The sequence below is a fragment of the Hippopotamus amphibius genome, chromosome 3 (assembly GCF_030028045.1).
Source record: "Hippopotamus amphibius kiboko isolate mHipAmp2 chromosome 3, mHipAmp2.hap2, whole genome shotgun sequence".
NCBI lineage: Eukaryota > Metazoa > Chordata > Mammalia > Artiodactyla > Hippopotamidae > Hippopotamus > Hippopotamus amphibius.
In genome coordinates, this window is record NC_080188.1 from 106,457,140 (window position 1) to 106,478,232 (window position 21,093).

The window sequence follows — 21,093 nt, forward strand, 5'->3', positions numbered from 1 at the left end:
CAAAATTACCTAATATCTATCATCTGTTTTTTAAGATTAGAACCTATAGCATATGTTAAATACAGTTCACTCTTTAGACTGGAGGTGAGTTTGCCAGTTTATCAAAACTAAATGAGGTAAACCAAGATGTTCTAGATGACATTAGCAGGGCTTCCCATTAAATGCACCAACAATGTTAATTATCACTGAAGTTTTAAGTTATCATTATACATCAATAACTATAATATACACAATTCAAGATTTACATGAAAGACTTAGATTTATTTCAGATTTAGCTGGAATGATCTCTGAAGTGTGCAGTTCCTAATTTTATTTTTGAAGTTCTGTGGATAAAGAGCAAATAAATTTCATATTAAGTAAAATTTAACCAAATAATATTCAGGACTTTTTGGGGCACAGATATGACTTCTTTGCAATTAAAATATACCAAGACTTCCTGTGCAGAATTAAAATATATACATTTTAAATGTAGTGTCTTAGTGTTGAATAACACTTAGTTTACTAGGTTGCATTTGATGTGTACTCCCTCACAGTTAGCTATCAATTTTCAGGGCAACTCTATAAACCCATTCTTCAATGACTTAAGGAAGAATAGAAGATTTACCTAGGAAGTCAAATGGTAATGTGTACTTACTCAGAAATCCTCACATCACTAACTCTCTGTCTAGAGACTTAATTTAAATGTAATTACTGTGTTATTTATTATTTTATACATAATTCTCTGACATTTACTAAAGTCATTGAATGATGTATCAATTAGGGAATTATATTAAATGTGTGTACCATTTTACTTTCAGAAAAAGAAGGAATTTGAAAGTATTATAAATGCTGAAAGACTTGGACAATTTTCCAGTTTTCTTGAAAATTAAAAAGTAAATCTTAGCCATTTTACACTCATTGACATAATAATATGGTAATGGCTAACTTTCTAACACTCTCTTTCACATCTTTGTTCCTTAGACTATAGATCAGTGGGTTCAGCATGGGGATGACCACTGTGTAGAAGACAGAGCCCACCTTGACCATGAGCCATGAACTTCTGGAGTCAGGAACACAGTAGAGAAAAAGAATGGTCCCATGGAAGATGGTAATGGCAGTCAGGTGGGAAGCACATGTGGAGAAGGCTTTGCGGTGCCCCCCAGTGGAAGGCATCTTCATGACAGTGATGAAAATGAAAACATAGGAAGTAAGAATGACCATCAGGCTGCTTATTTCATTGAATGTGGCAGAGACCAAAATCATCTCCTGGTTAATGTAGGCATCAGAACAGGAGACAGAAACAATGGCAGCATGCTCACAGACAAAGTTATTTATGATATTATTTCCTCTAAAGGACAACTCTGATAGAAAGTAGGTAAGAGTCAGGGAACAAACTACACCCCAAGAGTATGTTGCACCCACCAATAAGGAACAGAGCTTCTGGGACATTGCAGTTGTGTAGTGAAGAGGCTTACAAACTGCCACAAAGCGGTCATAGGCCATCACTGCCAACAGGAATGTTTCTGTCACCACAAATATGCAGGCAAAGAAAAACTGCATGATGCATCCTGTGAAAGAGATGGTTCTGTCTTCCACAACCAAGTTTTCTAGGAGTTTAGGTGTCACTGCTGTTGAGTAACAGAAATCAACAAAGGACAAGTGGCTGAGGAAGAAGTACATGGGGGTGTGGAGTCTGGGGCTGACCTTGATAATCAGGACCATGCCCAGGTTCCCCAGCACAGTGACCATGTAGATGGTCAGGAACCCCAGGAAGAGGGGCAGCTGGAGCTCTGCATATTCTGAGAAGCCCAAGAGAATGAAGGTGACTCCACCACTCTGATTTCTTTCGTTCCTGTGGACAAAATTTGAATATTGATACAAAGGAGTAAGAACAAAAATTTGAAATAGGTCAGAGAATAGAAAATGTATCCAGAAGCTCAGTGGGTCTGTGTTAAGAGTGCTCTGAAAATCTAAGATTTCTGCTTTATTTCAAAACCGAGTGTTCACTAATATATCAATGCCAAAATGAATAATAATTTCATGTGGGTGTAATCATCAAAGACATGATTAGAAGAAATAAAGCAGACTAGACCTTGCTCTGTTTCAAAAATAATTTTCAGTATTATCAGCTGACTTCATGGGACACTCTCTTTGCATGAATTTGAGCTTAGTGAAACACTTGCATTGGAGAAAAATATCCCACTAGATTCTACAGTTTCTGATCTGCCTCACCTCTTAAGCTATGAGACAATTAACTTACACGTGTTAATTTTTTAAAATGGTAACATATCTGCAAAATGGTTAATTTTATTTGTTCTGGGTTGTTCTATCTCCTTTCGGTGCCCTTGATACTCCCAGTAATACAAATTCTCAATCCATTCCAGAGTTGTGCAGTAAAAGTGTACTAAACATTTTCATTTATGTTGAACTAATTTTGAAAACATTTAAATACATCCTTCATAGCCTATTGTATCAGGAGGATCACAGCAAAATATGTGCTATGTGTGCTGTGATAATAGTTAAAACAGGGCTTCCTAGGTGGTGTAGTGGTTAAGAATCTGCCGGCCAATGCAGGGGACATGGGTTCAATACCTGCTCCAGGAAGATCCCATATGCCGCGGAGCAACTAAGCCTGTGCATCACAACGATTGAGCCCATGTGCTGCAACAATTGAAGCCCATGTGCCAAGAGCTCGTGCTCCACAACAAGAGAAGCCATGGCAATGAGGAGCCTATGGACCACAATGAAGAATAAACCCCGCTCACCGCAACTAAAGAAAGCCCGCGCACAGCAACACAGATCCAACACAGCCAATAAAATAGATAAATAAATTAAAAAAAAAAGTTGAAACAATATTGAACAAAAAGCTCTTCTTTTTCCAGTGTAGCAGATTTTGGAAATTGGAAGACAAGAATAAGAACTATGAAAGTCCTGGACAAAGCATATCAATTTCAGATTGTAGAAAAAAATGTATTCTGCCATTTTGAATTATGTTTATAGCTTTTCCAAGGAAAAGTGGCAGGAAAATACCCATTTCAAATGGGACACAATAATATTTTTTGATTATTACTTGATACCACTGGGCAACTCCTCAATAGTAAAATGAGATTATTAATATAAAATTTAAATCACCAGAATGGAAAGTGATAGTTCTGTAATGAGTTCAAAGCTATAAGATATACTGTGATGCATAGTAGATATTTAGCTTTCCTATTTATTGGATTTATGAGTAACTGGTATGGTTTCAAAAACCTTACATGGTTGTAAAATCAGGCATAACCATGGACAGCCATCAGCTGGAGGGCACATTTGGGGATACAATGCAGAAATCCTTTCCTCTAGAACCCACACGGTAGAAACACTGTAGAATTTCATTTCAACATTTTAGACTAAGATACATAATTAGGTTTTCCCTATTCTCCTACAGGTTCTCTCATCACAGCATAGCTTTCTCTGATCCCCACATGCGATGCCTGTAAGAAAGACATCTTCCAAAGACCATTCCCACAACAGACCCTCTGTAAAATTACTTTGTAAGGTCTCAACAGTGCAAACAAGAATATGGCCATATTATCCCAGCCACACTCCTTCAATTTAAAATACTCTATGCAGAAACATTGTTCATTGTTTCTTCTCCTTTGCATACATACAAACATTCTTGTTAGTAACTCACCATTACCATATGCTATATCCAATTATTTATAAGTAGTTTTACTATCACTTTATTTCTTGACGATTACAGGAAAAGTGAAGATGAGGCCCAATTTATGTTATTCTCCATTTGCCAAAATGTTTATTTCATTTCTGCCTACATGGTGAATAGCCAATGAGAAAATGAGGATGACTATTATATGAAAGAACGAAAGAATCGGAACATAATACCATAAGCCTTCTCAGCCAAACTAAGTGGATTTGTGGGCATTTTGTTCTACACCTGTTCTTGTATCCTGCAAAGATTACTGGAGCTCTGTATTTTCTTTTTAAAGTAAAACTAAAGAGGCATGAGTCAACTCACCCCAATACAGAAGCACTTGAACATGTCATTTACGGAAGAACTCTTTGCTAAGATCAATGAACTCCAGGAGTGCTCCTGCTTAGTTTCTAGTAGAAACAGAGCTGAAAACACTAATAAAAGTCCAGGGTATTTCTTGTTATTTTATTTTTACTGTATTTTAATCTATTAAGGGAACTTAGAGATACCAAAGGCAAGATCCAAGCTGAAAACTAAATCCTGGCACCAAACTGTATCACAGATATATGCCATCAAGACCTTAGGGATGTGGAGACAAGAGAATATCACAGAAGTATTACCCTGACAACCACAATTTGAGTAATTGGACGTTAACACTGTCCCAGGTGAGATCTTAGTTGTATACTATTTCCCCAAAGCCTTAGGGCATTTGTATTATCAATTTTACTCAATTAATCTTAATTTAAATAAACAAGACTGTATATCTTGATTTTATATGGGTGTAAAATATATAAATATACCAGGGAAAATCTCTATATGACAATATTGTGGAAATCAGTTTTATTAATCCATTTTCAATTTATTTTTCAATTTACCTATCAAAGTATACATATTTTTCTTATGTTTCTTGACATTGAGCTGCTTAAACAGTGTCACATTGCTTATTTTGTACATTACATTATTTATATTTTAATATATTGTAAACTTCATTTGTTATTTACACTAATGATTTTATTAATAGAAAATAGTTTGCATTGGCTTTTCAAATATAAGTATGTGCCCTCAGATGTTTATACTTATATTGAATCTGAAAAACACTTTTGGATAATATGTTTCCTAAAAATACCAGTTTATGAAAGGGGTGATACATTCACTAATTTTGGTAACTATCCATCGTGCCTTTAAGGACACAAGATAAAAATACCAGTGGTTTGATGCAGAAGCTAGTATCTCACTAGAGCAAGATTCAAAATATATTTTGACTGGGCAGCTCTGCTCTATAGGGTCTCTGGTTTCTTCCAGCTTCTACCTTGACATCATCATGGTGCTTCTGAGGTTATGGTTCTCTTAATATTCAATGGGAAAAAGATAGTTCTTCAAATAAATGGTGCCAGGACAACTGGGCATTCACATGTAAAATAATGGGGTTGGATACTTACCTCATACCTTATACAACAATTAACTTAAAATTGAATAAAGATCTGAATGTAAGAGCATAAACTATAAAACACAAGAAAACATAGGACTAAATTTTCATGGTGATGGATTTTTGCAATTGACTCTTAGATATGGCAACAAAAGCATAAGTGACAAAAGAAAAATGGATAAATTGAACTTCTTCCTAATTTAAAGCATTTGTACATCAAAAAACTTTATCAGTAAAGTGAAAAGCTACAGAAAAAAAAGAATAAAATCTAAAAGTCAAACCAGATATAAAATAAAGGTTACAAATGTCTAACAAGCACATGAAAAGATGCTCAACATATTCAGTTTTTAGAAAAAGGCAAAACAATATCATGATGAGATATCACTTTACACCCACTGAATTAGCTATAATAAAAAAATATAATAGCAAGTTTGGCAGGGATGTTGAGCAACTGGAATTGTCATACATTGTGGCTGGGAATCTACTATGGTACAGACACTGTAGAAATGTTTTATGGTTCCCCATAGAGATAACAAATTACTATTAGACACAATGCTTAGTTGAAAAAAAATGGCCTTCAACAAATAGAAGTTAGCCTTTTCCCCTAGTTTCTGGCAGGTAATCTATGTCTTACCTGATAGTAGAGTCTGTTTAGGGAGGGGCGGCTGGCCACACCTGATACAACATGGGGCTGGCCACATTTGACAATCTTAATGTGTTTACAGCCCATGCCAGAAAGATTAACTATGTGAGTTAGGGTGGGGGCTTTTTGTTATGGGATAGCAGTCAACGTGGAGGCTGAGGTCAACCAGGTGGAGAAAGAATCCATCAATCAGTCAAACCCATGTAACAGAGCCCTAATACAAACTCAAGAGTGAGGCTTGTATGAAATTCCCTGGTTGGCAATGTTCCATGTGTATCATCACAAATTAATGTAGTGATGGTAACATATTCTGAGCACAAACAAAGCTTCCCTTTTGAACCTTTCATAGACTTTGTCCTGTGTATCTCTTCCTTTGGGTGATTGATCTGCATCCTTAGCCCATGATACACTGTGACTGTGAGTATAGTTTTTGGTGAGTTGTTTGAATCCTTTGGCAAATTAGCATACCTAAGAGTGGTTTTGTGAATTCCTCAGATTTCAAATTTATGCCAGAAGTGAGTTTGGTATTAGGTGTTGTGCCCTCAACCTCAAAGTTTGGCTAATTTTAGGTACTCAGCAATTCCACTCCTAGATATGGACCATATAGAATTGATAACAAGTGCTCAGATAAATAATCACAGGTGAGTGTTCATAACAGCAATATTCACAGTAGCCAGAAGGTCAAACAGCCCAAGTGTGCTTCAAAACATGAATGGATACATGAAATGGGGTATATACAATGAAATACTATTCAACTATAGAAGTGAATACAGTACTAGCGTGTGTTATAATTGGATGAACCTTGAAATATGATGCTAAAGGAAAGAAGACAGGTATGAAAGTAGATATTTCATTACTCCCTTTATAGGAAATGTATAAAATGGGTAAATATTACATATGGACACAAAAAAGATCAATAATTATTAACAGGACCTGTGGTTAGGGGAAAATGATGAGAAATTCATGAATGGATATGACCTTTTTTCTGAGGTGATGAAGATATTTTGGAACTAAGTAGATGTGTATTATGAATATGGTGAATGTTTTAATGCCACTGAATTGTTCACTTTTAAAATGGTTAATTTTACACTATAAGAATTTTTATTCAATAGAAATGAAGCCAGTTACAAAAAGGTAACAATGTTTTATCCTATTTTTTTATCATTATGCCTCAGTCTCTGTAGGAATTGATTCAAATTTTCCTAAGGGAAAAAGCTTCTCCTCCTCCTAACTAAAATTCCAGGGCTTTGGTCTCCCATATTATGGATAATTCATTAACCAGAAATGAGTAAGTTAATCTTTCATTTTAACCTTCTATCCATAGTTTGATGAGCATTTTTATCATGAATAGTTGCTTAATATCATTAACTATTCTCTACATCTGTGGAGGTGACTAGTATTTTTACTTTATTATGTGGTGAATTCTGTTGATGAAATAGATATGATACACCAAACTTGCATTTTTTGGATTAAATCCCTCTTAGATTTGATGCATTGTCTCTTTTTGTATATCAATGAATTGATTTGCTATTTTAAATGTTTTCCCATGTTATTTCTGATATATTGTTCTGTACTTTTTTTTCTTAATCTGGTAATTAATGAACTTTAAATCATACAATGAACTTTAAAATGTTCCCTTCTTACTTTATTGTCAGGATAAGTTTATGTAGGATTGAAATAATATCTCCCTAATGTGCCATCTACATTGACAATAAGACTATCATTCTTATAAAGAGTTTCCTGGAATTTTGATAATAGCATTAGGGAATGAACACCAAATGTAACTGGAAAATCACTGCTAGATGTTTCTTCTTTCAGATCCATAGCTTAGGACTGTTTTTATATACTTTCGGTTGAGTGTTTTCTTTGTGCTTAGAATGAAACATTTTTTCATCTACAAGACTGTCCTTGAACTGAATGAAATATGTATCTAGGCAGCAACATACAGGAAACACAGCATTGATGTAGGCGCTGCACAATCCCTTCCCCTATCTGACCATGGAAATTTTCTTTTTCTCTTTTAGGGAAAATCTTTTCTTAAGATGATGAATAGTAAGGAAGACCAGTTGTACAATAAAAAATATAACCTACCATCTGCAGAACATATGTATCAAAAGACAATTGTCCAGCAGCAGCAAATTTCCTGAAATCTTGCTTATTACTATGAATGATATGAAAATTAGTATTTACAGAACCTGGTTTATTTCCAACTTATAATATTTTCTCCATTAAGTGACTATTCTGTACATTCTCTCTTTATCATGTGAATAGTCATTGAATAACATGCCACAGCTCTTTAGAAACAAGACAAAGAAGATGTGCCACACATTTTTTTTGAGGTACACCAAAGTGAATCAGCTCTATTTATACATATATCCCCATATCCCTTCCCTCCCGTGACTCCTTCCTGCCCTCCCTATCCTGGCCCTCTAAGTCATCACCCATCATCGAGTTGCTCTCCCTATGTTATGCAACAGCTTCCCACTGGCTATCTATTTTACATTTGGTAGTGTACATATGTCAATGCTACTCTCTCACTTCGTCCCAGCTTCCCCTTCACCCCCCCATCCCCATGTCCTCAAGTCCATTCTCTACATTTGCAACTTTATTCTTGTCCTGTCACTGGGTTCATCAGTACCATATTTTTTAGATTCCATTTATATGAGTTAGCATACAGTATTTCTTTTTCTCTTTCTGGCTTACTTCACTCTGTATGACAGTCTCTGAGTCCACCCACCTCACTACAAAAAACTCAATTTCTTTCCTTTTTATGGCTGTGTAATATTTCATTTTATATATGAGCTACATCTTCTTTTTCCATTCAGCTGTTGATGGGCATTTAGGATGCTTCCATGTACTGGATATTGTACATAGTGCTGCAATAAACATTGTGGTACATGTTTCTTCTTGGATTATGGTTTTCTCTGCATATATGCACAGTAGTGCGATTGCTTGGTCGTATGGTAGTTCCATTTTCACTTTTTTAAGCAACCTTCATACTATTTTACATGCTAGTTTTACCAATTTACATCCCCACCAAACTTGCTGGAGGGTTACCTTTTCTCCACACCCACTCCAGCAGTTATGGTTTCTAGATTTTTTGATGATGGCCATTCTGACTGGTGTGAGGTGACACCTAATTGTGGCTTTGACCTGCATTTCTCTAATGATTAGTGATGTTGAGCATCTTTTCATATGTTTGTTGGGCATTTGTATGTCTTTTTTGGAGAAATGTCTATTTACGTCTTCCGCCCCTTTGTGGATTGGGTTATTTGCATTTTTGGTATTAAGCTGCATGAGCTGCTTGTATATTTTGGAGATTAATCCTTTGTCCATTTCATTGTTGGCAAATATTTTCTCCCATTCTGAGGATTGTCTTCTTGTCTTGTTTATGATTTCTTTTGTTGTGCAAAAGCTTTTAAGTTTCATTAGGTCACATTTGTTTATTTTTTATTTTATTTCCATTATTCTAGGAGATGGGTCAAAAAGGATCTTGCTTTGATGTATGTCATAGAGTGTTCTGCCCTTTTTTTTTTTTTTTTCTCTGAGAAATATACTGTCTGTCCTTACATTTAGGTCTTTAATCCATTTTGAGTTTGTTTTTGTGTATGATGATTGGAAGTGTTCTAATTTCTTTCTTTTGCATGTAGCTTTCCAATTTTCACAACTCAACTTTTTGAAGAGGTGGTCTGTTTTCCACTGTATATTCTTTCCTCCTTTGTCAAAGATAAGGTGCCCATATGTGTGTGGGTTTAACTCTGGGTTCTCTATTGTGTTCCATTAATCTATATTTCCTTTGTGCCAGTACCATACTGTCTTGATCATTGTAGCCTTTTAGCATAGTTTGAAGTCAAGAAGCCTAATTCCACCAAATCTGTCTTTCCTTCCCAAGATTGCCTTGGCTATTTGGGGTCTTTTGCATTTCCATACAAATAAGATTTCTTGTTCTAGTTCTGTGAAAAATGCTATTGGTAATTTAATAGGGATTGCATTGAACCTGTAAATTCCTTTGGGTAGGATAGTCATTTTCACAATGCTGATTCTTCCAATCCAAGAACATGGTATGTCTCTCCATCTGTTTGTATCATCTTTGATTTCTTTCATCAGTGTCTTATAGTTTTCTGCATACAGATGTTTGGCCTTCTTAGGCAGGTTTATTCCTAGGTATTTTATTCTTTTTGTTGCAATGGTAAATGGGAGAGTTTCCTTAATTTCTCTTTCTGCTCCTTCATTGTTAGTGTATAGGAATGCAAGAGATTTCTGTGCATTACTTTTGTATCCTGCTACTTTACTAAATTCATCGATTCGTGCTAGCAGTTTTCTGATAGAGTCTTTAGGGTTTTCTATGTATAATATCATGTCTTCCACAAAGGCTGACAATTTTATTTCTTCTTTCCCAATTTGGATTCATTTTCTTCTCTGATTGTTGTGGATAATGCTTCCAAACTTTGTTGAATAATAATGGTGAGAGTGGGCACCATTGTCTTGTTCCTGTTCTTAGAGGGAATGCTTTCAGTTTCTCACCATTTAGAATGATGTTGGCTGTTGGTTTGTCATATATGGCTTTTACTATGTTGAGGTTATTTCCTTCCATGCCCATTTTCTGGAGAGTTTTTTTATCATAAATGGATGTTGAATTTTGTCAGAAGCTTTTTCTGTGTCTATTGAGATAACCGTATGATTTTTATCCTTCAATTTGTTGATATGATGTATCACATTGATTGATTTGCATATACTGAAGAACCCTTGCATTCCAGGGATAAATCCCACTTGATCAAGCTCTATGATCTTTTTAATGTGTTGTTGGATTCTGTTAGCTAGTATTTTGTTAAGGATTTTTGCCAATATATTCATTAGTGATATTGGCCTGTAATTTTCTATTTTGGGGACAATTTTACCTGGTTTTGATATCAGGGTGATTGTGGCCTCATAGAATGAGTTTGGGAGTGTTCCTCCTTCTGCTATATTTTGGAAGAATTTGAGAATGATAGCTGTTAGCTCTTTTTGAAATGATTGATAGAATTCGCCTGTGAATCCATCTAGCGATGGGCTTTTGTTTGTGGGGAGATTTTTAGTCACAGTCTCAATTTCCGTACTTGTGATTGGTCTGTTCATAGTTTCTATTTCTTCCTGGTTCAGTCTTTGAAGATTGTACTTTTCTAAGAACTTATCCATTTCTTCTAGGTTATCCAATTTATTGGCATATAGTTGCTTGTAGTAGTCTCTCATGATCTTTTGTACTTCTGAGGTGTCCGTTGTTACTTCTCCTTTTTCATTTCTAATTCTGTTGATTTGCATCTTCTCCCTTTTTTTCCTGATGAGTCTGGCTAAGAGTTTCTCAATTTTGTTTATCTTCTCAAAGAACCAGCTTTTCATCTTAGTGATCTTTGCTATTGTTCCCTTCTTTTCTTTTTCATTTATTTCTGGTCTGATCTTTATGATTTCTTTCCTTCTGCTCACTTTGAGGTTTTTTTGTTCTTTCTGTAATTGTTTTAGATGTAAGGTTAGATTGTTTATTTGATATTTTTCTTGTTTCATAAGGTAGGACTCTATTGCTATAAACTTCCCTCTTAGAACTGCTTTTGCAGCGTCCCATAGGTTTTGGGTTGTTGTGTTTTCATTATCATTTGTTTAGATATTTTTTGATTTCCTCTTTGATTTGTTCAGTAATTTCTTCATTGTTTAATAGTATATTGTTTAGCCTCCATGTGTTTGTATTTTTTACAGTTTCTTTTTGGTAATTGATATCTACTCTCATGACATTGTAATTAGAGAAGATGCAGAAAATAATGTTCTGTGTGCACTTGAAAAGAAACTGTATTATGTAGATTTGGATGGAATGTCCCATAAATATCAATGAAGTTGATATGGTCTAATGTGTCATTTAAAGCTTGTATGTCCTTATTTATTGTCTGTTTGGATGATCTGTCCATGGATGTAAGTGGGGTGTTCAAGTCTCCTACTATTATTGTGTTTCTTTTGATTTCCCCTTTTATGTCTGTTAGCATTTGCCTTATGTATTGAGGTGCACCTATGTTGGGTGCATAGATAATTGCAACTGTAATATCTTCTTCTTGGATTGATCCCTTGATCATTATGTAGTGTCCTTCCCTGTCTCTTCTAATAGTCTTTACTTTAAAGTCTAATATATCTGATATGTGTGTTGCTACTCCAGCTTTCTTTTGACTTCCATTTGCATGGAATCTCTTTTTCCATCCCTTCACTTTCAGTCTATATGTATCCCTTGGTCTGAAGTGGGTTTCTTGTAGGCAGCATATACAAGGGTCTTGTTTTTGTATCCATTCAGCCAGTCTGTGTCTTTTGTTTGGCACATTTAATCCATTTACATTTAAGGTGATTATTGACAGGTGTGTTCTGATTACCATTTTCTTAATTGTTTTGGGTTTGTTTTTGTAGGTCTTTTCCTTTTCTCATGTTTTCTTGTGTTTCCTGCTTAGAAAAGTTCCTTAAACAATTGTTTTAAGTCTGGTTTGGTGGTGCTAAATTTTCTTAACTTTTGCTTGTCTGTAAAGCTTTTGATTTCTCCATCGAACCTGAATGAGATTCTTGCTGGTTAAAGTATTCATGGCTGGAGGTTTTTCTCTTTCAGGACTTTCAGTATATCCTGCGATTCCCTTCTGGCCTGAAGAGTTTCTGCGGAGAGATCAGCTATTATGCTTGTGGGTTTTCCCTTAGGTGTTATTTTTTTGCTTCTCTCTTGCTGCTTTTAATATTTTTTCTTTGTGTTTAATTTGCATTATTTTGATTAATATGTTATGGTGTATTTCTCCTTGCATTTATTCTATAAGGGACTCTGTGCCTCTTGGACTTGATTCATTATTTCCTTTTCCATTTTGGGGAAGTTTTCCAGTATAACCTCTTCAAATATTTTCTTAGACACTTTCTTTTTCTCTTCTTCTTCTTCTGAGATGCCTATGATTTGAATACTCGTGTGCTTAATGTTGTCACCAATGTCTCTGAGACTGTCTTCCATTCTTTTTATTCTTTTTTCTCTTTCCTGCTCTGTCAGTTAATTACTCCATTCTATCTTCCAACTCACTTTTTCATTCTTCTGCCTCAGTTATTCTGCTGTTTATACCGTCTAGAGTATTTTTAATTTCAGTTATTCTGTTGTTCATTACTGTTTGTTTTCACCTTAGTTTTTCTAAGTCCTTATTAACTGTTTCTTGTATTTTCTATATTTTGTTATTGAGATTTTGCATCATCTTTATTATCATTACTCTGAATTCCTTTTCAGGAAATTTTCCTATTTCCTCTTCATTTATTTGGTTTCTGGGTTTTTTTCTTGTTCCTTTGCCTGCAAGTTGTTTGTTTGTTTTCTCATTTTGTCTAATTTATATGAGTTGCTGTATCTTTTCCCTATGCTGCCTAGTAGTAATTCCTCTTCTTTCTTCTCTCTGACCCCTGTGGTGTGGTTTGTCCAGTGTCTTGAGTAGGCCTCCTGCTTGGAGTGTTTGTTGCCTGCCTTCCAGTGTGTGGCTCTGAGTCTTTTCTCTCTGATGAGCAGGGCCATGTCAGGTGGTGTGTTTTAGGGTATCTATGAGCTTATTATGGCTTTAGGTAGTCTGTGTGCTGATGGTTAGGTTTGTGTTCCTATCTTATTTGTAGTTTGGTGTGTTGTATTCAACACTGGCAGTTGCAGACAGTCAGAGGAAGCTGGGTCTTAGACTCTGATACAGGTTCCATGAGAGTTCTGTGCAATTAATCTTCCCTGTGGGTGAGGACTCCCTAGTGGTCTAGCATCTTGGATTCAGTCCTTCCTCTCCAGAGCCTTCTACTTGACTTCTGGTCAAGTAGTCCAGGCTTCAGAGGTCATTTGTCCTGCCAATAAGGGGGTTTTAAAAATACTCTCCAAGCCCCAGACTAATGGCAGAGTGTTGAGTCAAACAAATAGTAAATCAAAGAAACACATACAGGCACAAGACATACAAATACCAAATCCTATAGAACATAAGACACTAGAAAGACCTGACAGAAGAACTCCAGTATACAATCAGACAAAGAGAAAAACAGCAAAAATTAAAAACGAACCAACCAACCAAACAAACAAACAAAAAAACCCCAAAGACACAGAAACACAAATCCAGGAAAATTTTGAAAGGTAGGATCAAATATAATAAAGGTCAAGGATAAAACCAGATAGATTGAAGATTCCCAAAACAAAATCAGACATTTATATTTAGAACTAAGATAAAGACAAAAACTAATAAAACCCAAAGCAGTGTGTCATCTGGATAATAAAGCAAGGAAACAGAGCAGACTGATAATATTGATTATAAGTATATTAAGATAAAATAAACTAAAAAAAGATAGACAACAGGGCAACAGAAGAGTGTAGTGTGACTGGAAATATGAAAAGTAAAAGAAAAAATTAGAAATGTATGAAAGATAGAGATAAAGTCAGCATTACAAATAAATTTAGATAGAAATAGAAATATATAAAAGGCTAAAAATTAAAATTGATGAAAGAATAGAATAAAAAGTATGTTATAAAGCATTTAGATCCCTTAGGACTAAGATCGCAATTAATGAAAAAAAAAAAAAAAAAAAAGCTAGAACTGACCCCAGAATGGGCCAGATCAGTGAAATTAATAATAATATTTCTATTTCCTTGGGATCTCAGCTGTAAGTGTCCTTCTACCCACCTTGGGCTTTTTCTATTACTTTGTGACCAGCAGAGCTTCCTTTATTGTTCTTCTGTATGTGCTGTTGTGTGAGGAGAGAGAGGGTATAACAGTAGTGACTTCTCTCCCTGGGAGTGAGTGAGCAGTGGCACCCTGCCTGGGTCATGGGAGCCTGGGCGGTGGTGGTGATACATATTGCAGAGGGACACTGGTGGCTCAGGCCGAAAGAGCGACTACAATCACAACTCCTCCCCACTGTTTATGACTCCGCAGTAGTGCCCTGCCTGGGTTGTGGTGGTCTGGGCAGTGGTGGTGGTGCCTGTTGCAGAGGGACCCTGTCAGCTCAGGTGTAAACAGAATGTCTCCAGAGCTGGGCCACTCTGTGAACTTTTGGCTCTCAGCTGTAGGCACTCTAGGCCAGCCCCAGCCAGGTGCATTTTTTTATCCCTGACTGTGATAGCCAGGCCCAGAGGGCATCGTCCTTTGTCACAGGTGCCTAGAGAGAGAGAATACAACCGTGGCTCTTCCCCACTGCTTGTGAGTCGGCAGTATTGAGCTGTCACCATGGCGGCCCAGCTTTCCACAATAGGTATTCTCCACTGCAAATTTCTTCCCTCCTGTCCCTTCAGTCTGTCTCCCCACTATCAACATTGTTTCTCACCTTGAACCAGTTCTCCAGTTCCCACGTTCCAGCTCCCAGTCCCCCTGTTCAGCTGTGAATACATGTATCTCTCCGGATATATTATACTGTGGTGCAGACCCTCCGTGTGTTTTTCACTCTTTCCCATCTGCCACAGATCAGCTGCTTCACCCTCTTTGAACAGTCCCAAATGACTCCCTTCTGACCCAGGGAAATTCCTATTGGAGAAGGGGTTTCCCCATCAGATAAGGAATATTTCCCTAAATTCAGCAATCTCCCCTCTGTTTCAGCTTCCCCTGCCCCAGGGTGTGGGACCTGCCACTTTCCTTTCTTCTCTTCCTCTTTCTCCTTTTCTTATCCCCCTCTGTCCTACCCAGTTATGTCGGGACCTTTGCAGTCCTTTCTGGTGTTGAAGGTCTTCTGCTGGTGTTCAGCTGGTTCCCTGTGGGAATTATTGCATCTTTTGATGTATTCCTGATGCATCTGTGGAGAGGGATGCACTCCATATCCTACTTTGCCACCATCTTTCTTTCCCCCTCTTTATCTTTCTTTGATTTAATCTGGGTCTCCAGTCTAGCACATATTTCAGAAAATATTAAAAAGGTATGGTAAATACAATAATGAAGCTCTTAAATCTCAGTCCAGGATTATTTTCTATCCACAAGAAGCATTTTTTTTTCTTTTTTTCCTTATTTATCCTAGTTTGATATAGTGAGAAAGAAATGTTGGTTTTACTTTCCACCAACAGTCCCAGTTTGACTCTCTATGCTCTACTTATGGTCTCATTTTCAGCACAATTGCATAGTACTTGGTAGATTTTTTTCCATAGGGTCTAGTTGTATAAAACCCCTGTGCAAGTCACTAACAGTGTATGAATTTGTCTTTCCCTTACAAGTACTGAAATAGAATATCCACTAGATGGCAAGTTGATAGCACAGTTTAAATCAAGGCATGAATAATGTGCATTAATTGCTTTAGAGAGAATAACATAAACAAATAGAAAACAAAATGTTCATGGTTTAAATATAACCCTGAAATTTTTTTATTCTGTGAAGGAAAAATGTTACCTGTCATATTAGCAAACAAAAGATGCTGGAACCATCCTGCCATCAGCCACTTCCCCCACACCCCCCATCCCCCATACCCACCCTGACTGGTTAGCCCTGAAGGAACCCTGAGTAGGCTGAAGGAAAACATTGCACCCCGAGGGGACTCAAGATGGAAAAATACAGGATACTGGTCCTAAATAGTTAAGGTGTATATCAATGGAATGATTTCAAGGAGTTCAGACTCTCTGCATCTTCCCATACAAAGAAAAACACTAAATTTATTAACCTGAGATGTCTAATTTTCTTTAATTAACAGTGATCCTCTGATTCTCCAGCTAAGTGCTTTTTATTGTAATAAGGCCTATATATCCTGGCTCCTCCCTTGCCTCTTCAGAACAATTCCTTAGAGTTATCTGAGAGGCTGTCTTCCAGGTTTGTCTTCAGAATAAAACAATAATTCTCAACTTTTAGGTTGTGCATTTCTTTTTCAGCTGATAGTTTTATCTCTCCTTCAGGAATAAGGAAACACATGTTCAAAGATGGTAAATTACTTGACCACATTCAGGCATCAAGTCAGCTTTGATTTTTGTCTTTGTTTTTCCTATTTTTAATTTTGAACCAGGAATTATGTGTTGACTCTTGGTTACTTACACAATCACACAGTTTGTGTAATAAAGAATATTAACAGTTCTTTTCAACTCAGTATATAATAAATACACAAATAAAAAGATGTTTGATAATATAAATGATGTTAGTATAAATATTAAAATCCTTATAAAAATGCAAACCTCCCTAAAAGCAAAGAGCAAACAAAAAAACAAAAGAGTGAAAAGACATTTATCTCTTAATATACACACATATCCACATACACATGCATGTATACATATGATGTAAAATATCAGGTATATGACATAAAATATTACAGAAATGAACAAGGACATTTTGACTATATTAATAGATCTAATGAAAAAGTTAAACCCAACACTATTCTATATACATGGGAAACTCATAAACAAAGAGAGTCAGTAAACTTAAAACTAAGGAATAAGCTAGTGATTCCTAAGTTGATTTCATTTTTGGGAACAGAAACTACTCTGAATGATTTGAGTCCTTTGCAATTTACTGTGGCTTGCTTTATGATCCAGCAAATAATCAGTTATGGTAGATTTTACATGTGCAGTGAAAATCGCATGTATGTTATTTTTGTTGGGTGTCATAGTCTATAAACATTACCGAGGTTAAACATGTGAATTATATCATTTACAACTTCTGCAACCTTAGACATCACATTGCTTGTTTACTTATCAATTGAAAACATAGGTTAAAGAAAGTCTCCCATGATGATGTCAAGTACAATTGGCACTTGCCATTGGCACTTGCCATCTACCTCTAAAAAGGTTAAATCCTGTGCAACTGCAGATGCTGACTTTCAATGCCCCCCTGAAAGGAGTTCAGGGTGGAAGGCTGAAATGAGGCACTCTGTGCTCTGTGAAAAGTTGGCAGAACAGGTCTTTAGATAGTCAGATATTTTCAGGAGCCAACTTTATGAGCTCATATATCTTGTATCTCTCCTCATATATAGGAAAACACTAAAATTCTTCCTGGTGGTGACTGCTCCTCATAACCTGCACAAGACTAGCAGAAACCTTCTGTAAACAATATGGTAGCATAGGAAGATACAGAGTTCACATCTCCCCATAACTCAGTCAGTAGTTGGAGTCTGGTTGGGGACCTGAGGCCCAAGGAGACCAGAGGAACCCCTAAGTGATCAGGTAGGATATGGGGGAAGTCAGGAGGGTGGAGAGGTGGAAGCTGGACAGGACCAGTGCCCCTGGTGGTGGCTGGGTGAAGGGGGAGGTTCCCACCTAGAGAGACCCTCAGGCTCTAGGGGGATTGGGGGAGCACATCTGGGTTTCTCCTGCCCAGTTGGCCAGGAGGCCTTCTGGGATCCCAAGCCTGGGAGCCTGCTGGGCTCCCAAGTGGGGTCCTCCACCCTCAAAGGCCCCCTCTGAGCTGCCTGGATCTTAGGGGTGTAGTAGAGAGGGAAGAGGGTCAAAGAGGTGGAGAGACAGACTGGGGGGGGGGGCTTTGAGATCACAGGACCAGGGAGGTGAGAGGGCATTTCCTCTGCTCACTCAGCCTGGGAAGCCGGCTGGGCTCCCAGCTCTGGTCCTTCACTCTCCAGAGCCCCCTCCAATATGTGGGTCCTAGGGACATGGGCGGGAGAGGGAAGAGGAAGAGAGGCAAACAGTGGGTGTGGGAAGGGACTTCCCAAGACCAGAAGAACAGGGGAGGCATGGCCATGTATTCCTCCTGGATGGGTCTTCCACCTTTCAAGGTCCCCTCCAGGCTGTTGGTCCTAGGTGTGTAGGAGGGAAGCAGTGGAAAGGAGAAGAAGAGAGGCAGAAAGGAGAAGGGGCCCTCTTGGATCAGAGGATAGGGGGAGGTGTGAAAGGTATTTCTTTCATTCACTGGCCTGGGAAGCCTGCTGGGCTCCCAGGCCTGGTCTCCAACTCTTCAGGGCCCCCTCTGAGATATGGTGGTCCTGGGGTTGTAGGAGGGAGGCAGGGGAAGAGGAAGAGAGGCAGACCAGTGATGGTATTTTCTGGGATCAGAGGACCAGGAGAGGTGTGGAGGCCTTTTCCCTTGCCCACTTGTGTGCAGGGGGCCTGCTGGGCTCTTGAGTCTGGATGCTCATTCTCTGGGGCTCTCTCCTGCTGCATGGATCCTACAGGCATGGGAGGGAGGGAGGAGAGGGGAAGAGGAAGAGAGGCCGACAGTGTGTGTGGGGGACCTTATAGAACCAGAGGATTGGGGAGGACCTGTGAGACATCTCCCTACCCACTTGGCACCAGGAAGCTTGTTTGGCTCCAAGGCCTTGTCTTCAGTCCTCCAAGGGCCCCTCTAGGTCTCATTGGTCCCTGAGGTGCAGAAGGAAAACAGGGGAGAAGAGGAGAGGCTGGTGGGGGGAAGGGCTCTCTGGGATTGGAGGATCAAGGGAGTCAGGGAAGGCATTTCCCCTGCCCAATACCCCTGGGAAGCCTGCTGGGGTCACAGATCTGGTACTTCACACTCCAAGGCCCCCTCCAGCCACTTGGGACCTAGGCAAATTGGAGGGAGGGGATGAAGAGGAAGACAGGGGCTCTCCAAGACTGGGAGATCTGGGGAAGTGCTGCAGGTGTTTCCCTAACCCAGTTGGCCCTGAGAAGCCTGTTGGGCCTAGGGGTCTGGTCTCCTGCCTTCCAGTGCCCCCTCCAGCTTGTGAGCATCCTAGGGGAATAGGAGGAGGGGGCAGGGTAGAAGAGAGGCCAAGAGGGAAGGACACACTAAGATCAGAAGACTGGGGGAAGTGCCTAGCATTTCTATCACCAACTTGGGCCCAGGGAGCCTGCTGGGTACCTGGACCTGGTCCTTTGCCCCCAGGAGCAGAGGCATTCCTGAGCCCCTCTGCCTCATTGGGCCTAAGCCTCATTTCCCACTACCTCCAGGGCCTTTTCTAAGCATAGGTCACACCCACTACCTAAACACCCTCCCCCACAGACAAGGCCTTTTCTGTCTTTTTTTCTTTCTTTCTTTTTTCTTTTTCCCACCTCCTCACTTTGTCTATTGCAGTTGTATTACCTTCCAGTTATTGCTTCATCTATATTTTTATTATTTTCTAACATATCAGTTAGTTTCCTATTCTTATTGTATTTTTTATCTTGCTATTGTTCTGCTGTTCTGCTACTTTTTTTTTTTTTTCCTTTTCCTGCTCCACACAGCTTGTGGGGTCTTGATTCATAATACCAGGGTCAGGCCTGAACTCCTGAGGTGGGAGCTCTGAGTCCAAAACCTTGGACTAACAGGGAACCTCAGACCCCAGAGAATATTCATCAGAGGGAGGTCTCCCAGAGGTTCTCACCTCAGCACCAGGACCCAGCTCTACTCAACAGCCTACAAAATCCAGTGCTTGAAGCCTCAGGCTAAACACCCAGTGAGACAGGAACACAATCCTGCCCATCCAAGGTAGGGGTGGGAAATGAGATGACAAAAAAATATGTCACAGATGAAGGAATAAGGTAAAATTACACAAGACCAAATAAATGAAAAGGAAATAGGCAACCAAGCTGTGAAAGAATTTAGAGTAATGATAATAAAGATGATCCAGAATCTCAGGAAAAAAAACTGAGAAAATACAAGAAATGTTTAACAGAGATCTAGAACAACGAAAGAACAAACAATCAGAGATAAACAACACAATAACTAAAATGAAAATACATGGAAAGTATTAATAACAAAATAACTGAGGCAGAAGAACAAATAAGTGAGATGGAGGAAAGAATGGTGGAAATAAATGCCAAGAAAGAGAATAAAGAAAAAAAAAATGAAAAGAATTGAGGACAGTTTTAGGGTTCTCTGGGATAACGCTAAATGCGCTAACATTCAAATTATAGGGGTCCTAGAAAAAGAAGAGAAAAAGAAAGGGTCTGAGAAAATATTCAAAGAGATTATGGTGAAAAACCTCCCTAACACAGGAAAAGAAATAGTCTCCCAAGTCCAGGAAGCACAGAGAGTCCCATACAGGATTAACCCTAGAAGAAACACATCAAGACACATATTAGTCAAATTAACAAAAAATTAAATTCAAAGAAAAATATTAAAAGCAGCAAGGGAAAATCAAAAAATAAGATACAAAGGAAATCCTATAAGTTTATTAGCTGACTTTTCTGCAGAAACTCTACAGGCCAGAAGGGAGTGGCAGGATAAATTTAAAGTAATGAAAGAGAAAAACCTACAACCAAGGATACTCTACCCAGCAAGGATCTCATTCAGAATTGATGGAGAGATAGGATTAAGATGGTGGAGTAGGAGGTCCTGTGCTCACTCCCTCTTGCAAGAGTACCAGAATTACAACTAACTGCTGAAAAATCATTGACAGAAAGACACTGGAACTCACCAAAAAAGACACCCCACATCCAGAGACAAAGGAGAAGCTGCAATAAGATGGTAGGAGGGTCACAATAGCATTAAAATCAAATCC

The 21,093-nt window shown here is 38.2% G+C and overlaps 1 protein-coding gene across 1 annotated transcript; it reads right to left on the reverse strand.

Moving 5' to 3' along the window:
• Window positions 1–894: 894 nt before the first annotated feature.
• On the reverse strand, window positions 895–5,468 carry LOC130848547 (olfactory receptor 5D13-like). The gene is made up of 2 exons (XM_057727010.1): window positions 5,461–5,468; window positions 895–1,831 (listed from the first exon to the last, which is right to left on the reverse strand). The coding sequence occupies exons 1-2, from the start codon at window positions 5,466–5,468 to the stop codon at window positions 895–897; spliced, it is 945 nt and encodes a 314-aa protein (XP_057582993.1).
• Between the last annotated feature and the right edge of the window lie 15,625 nt (window positions 5,469–21,093).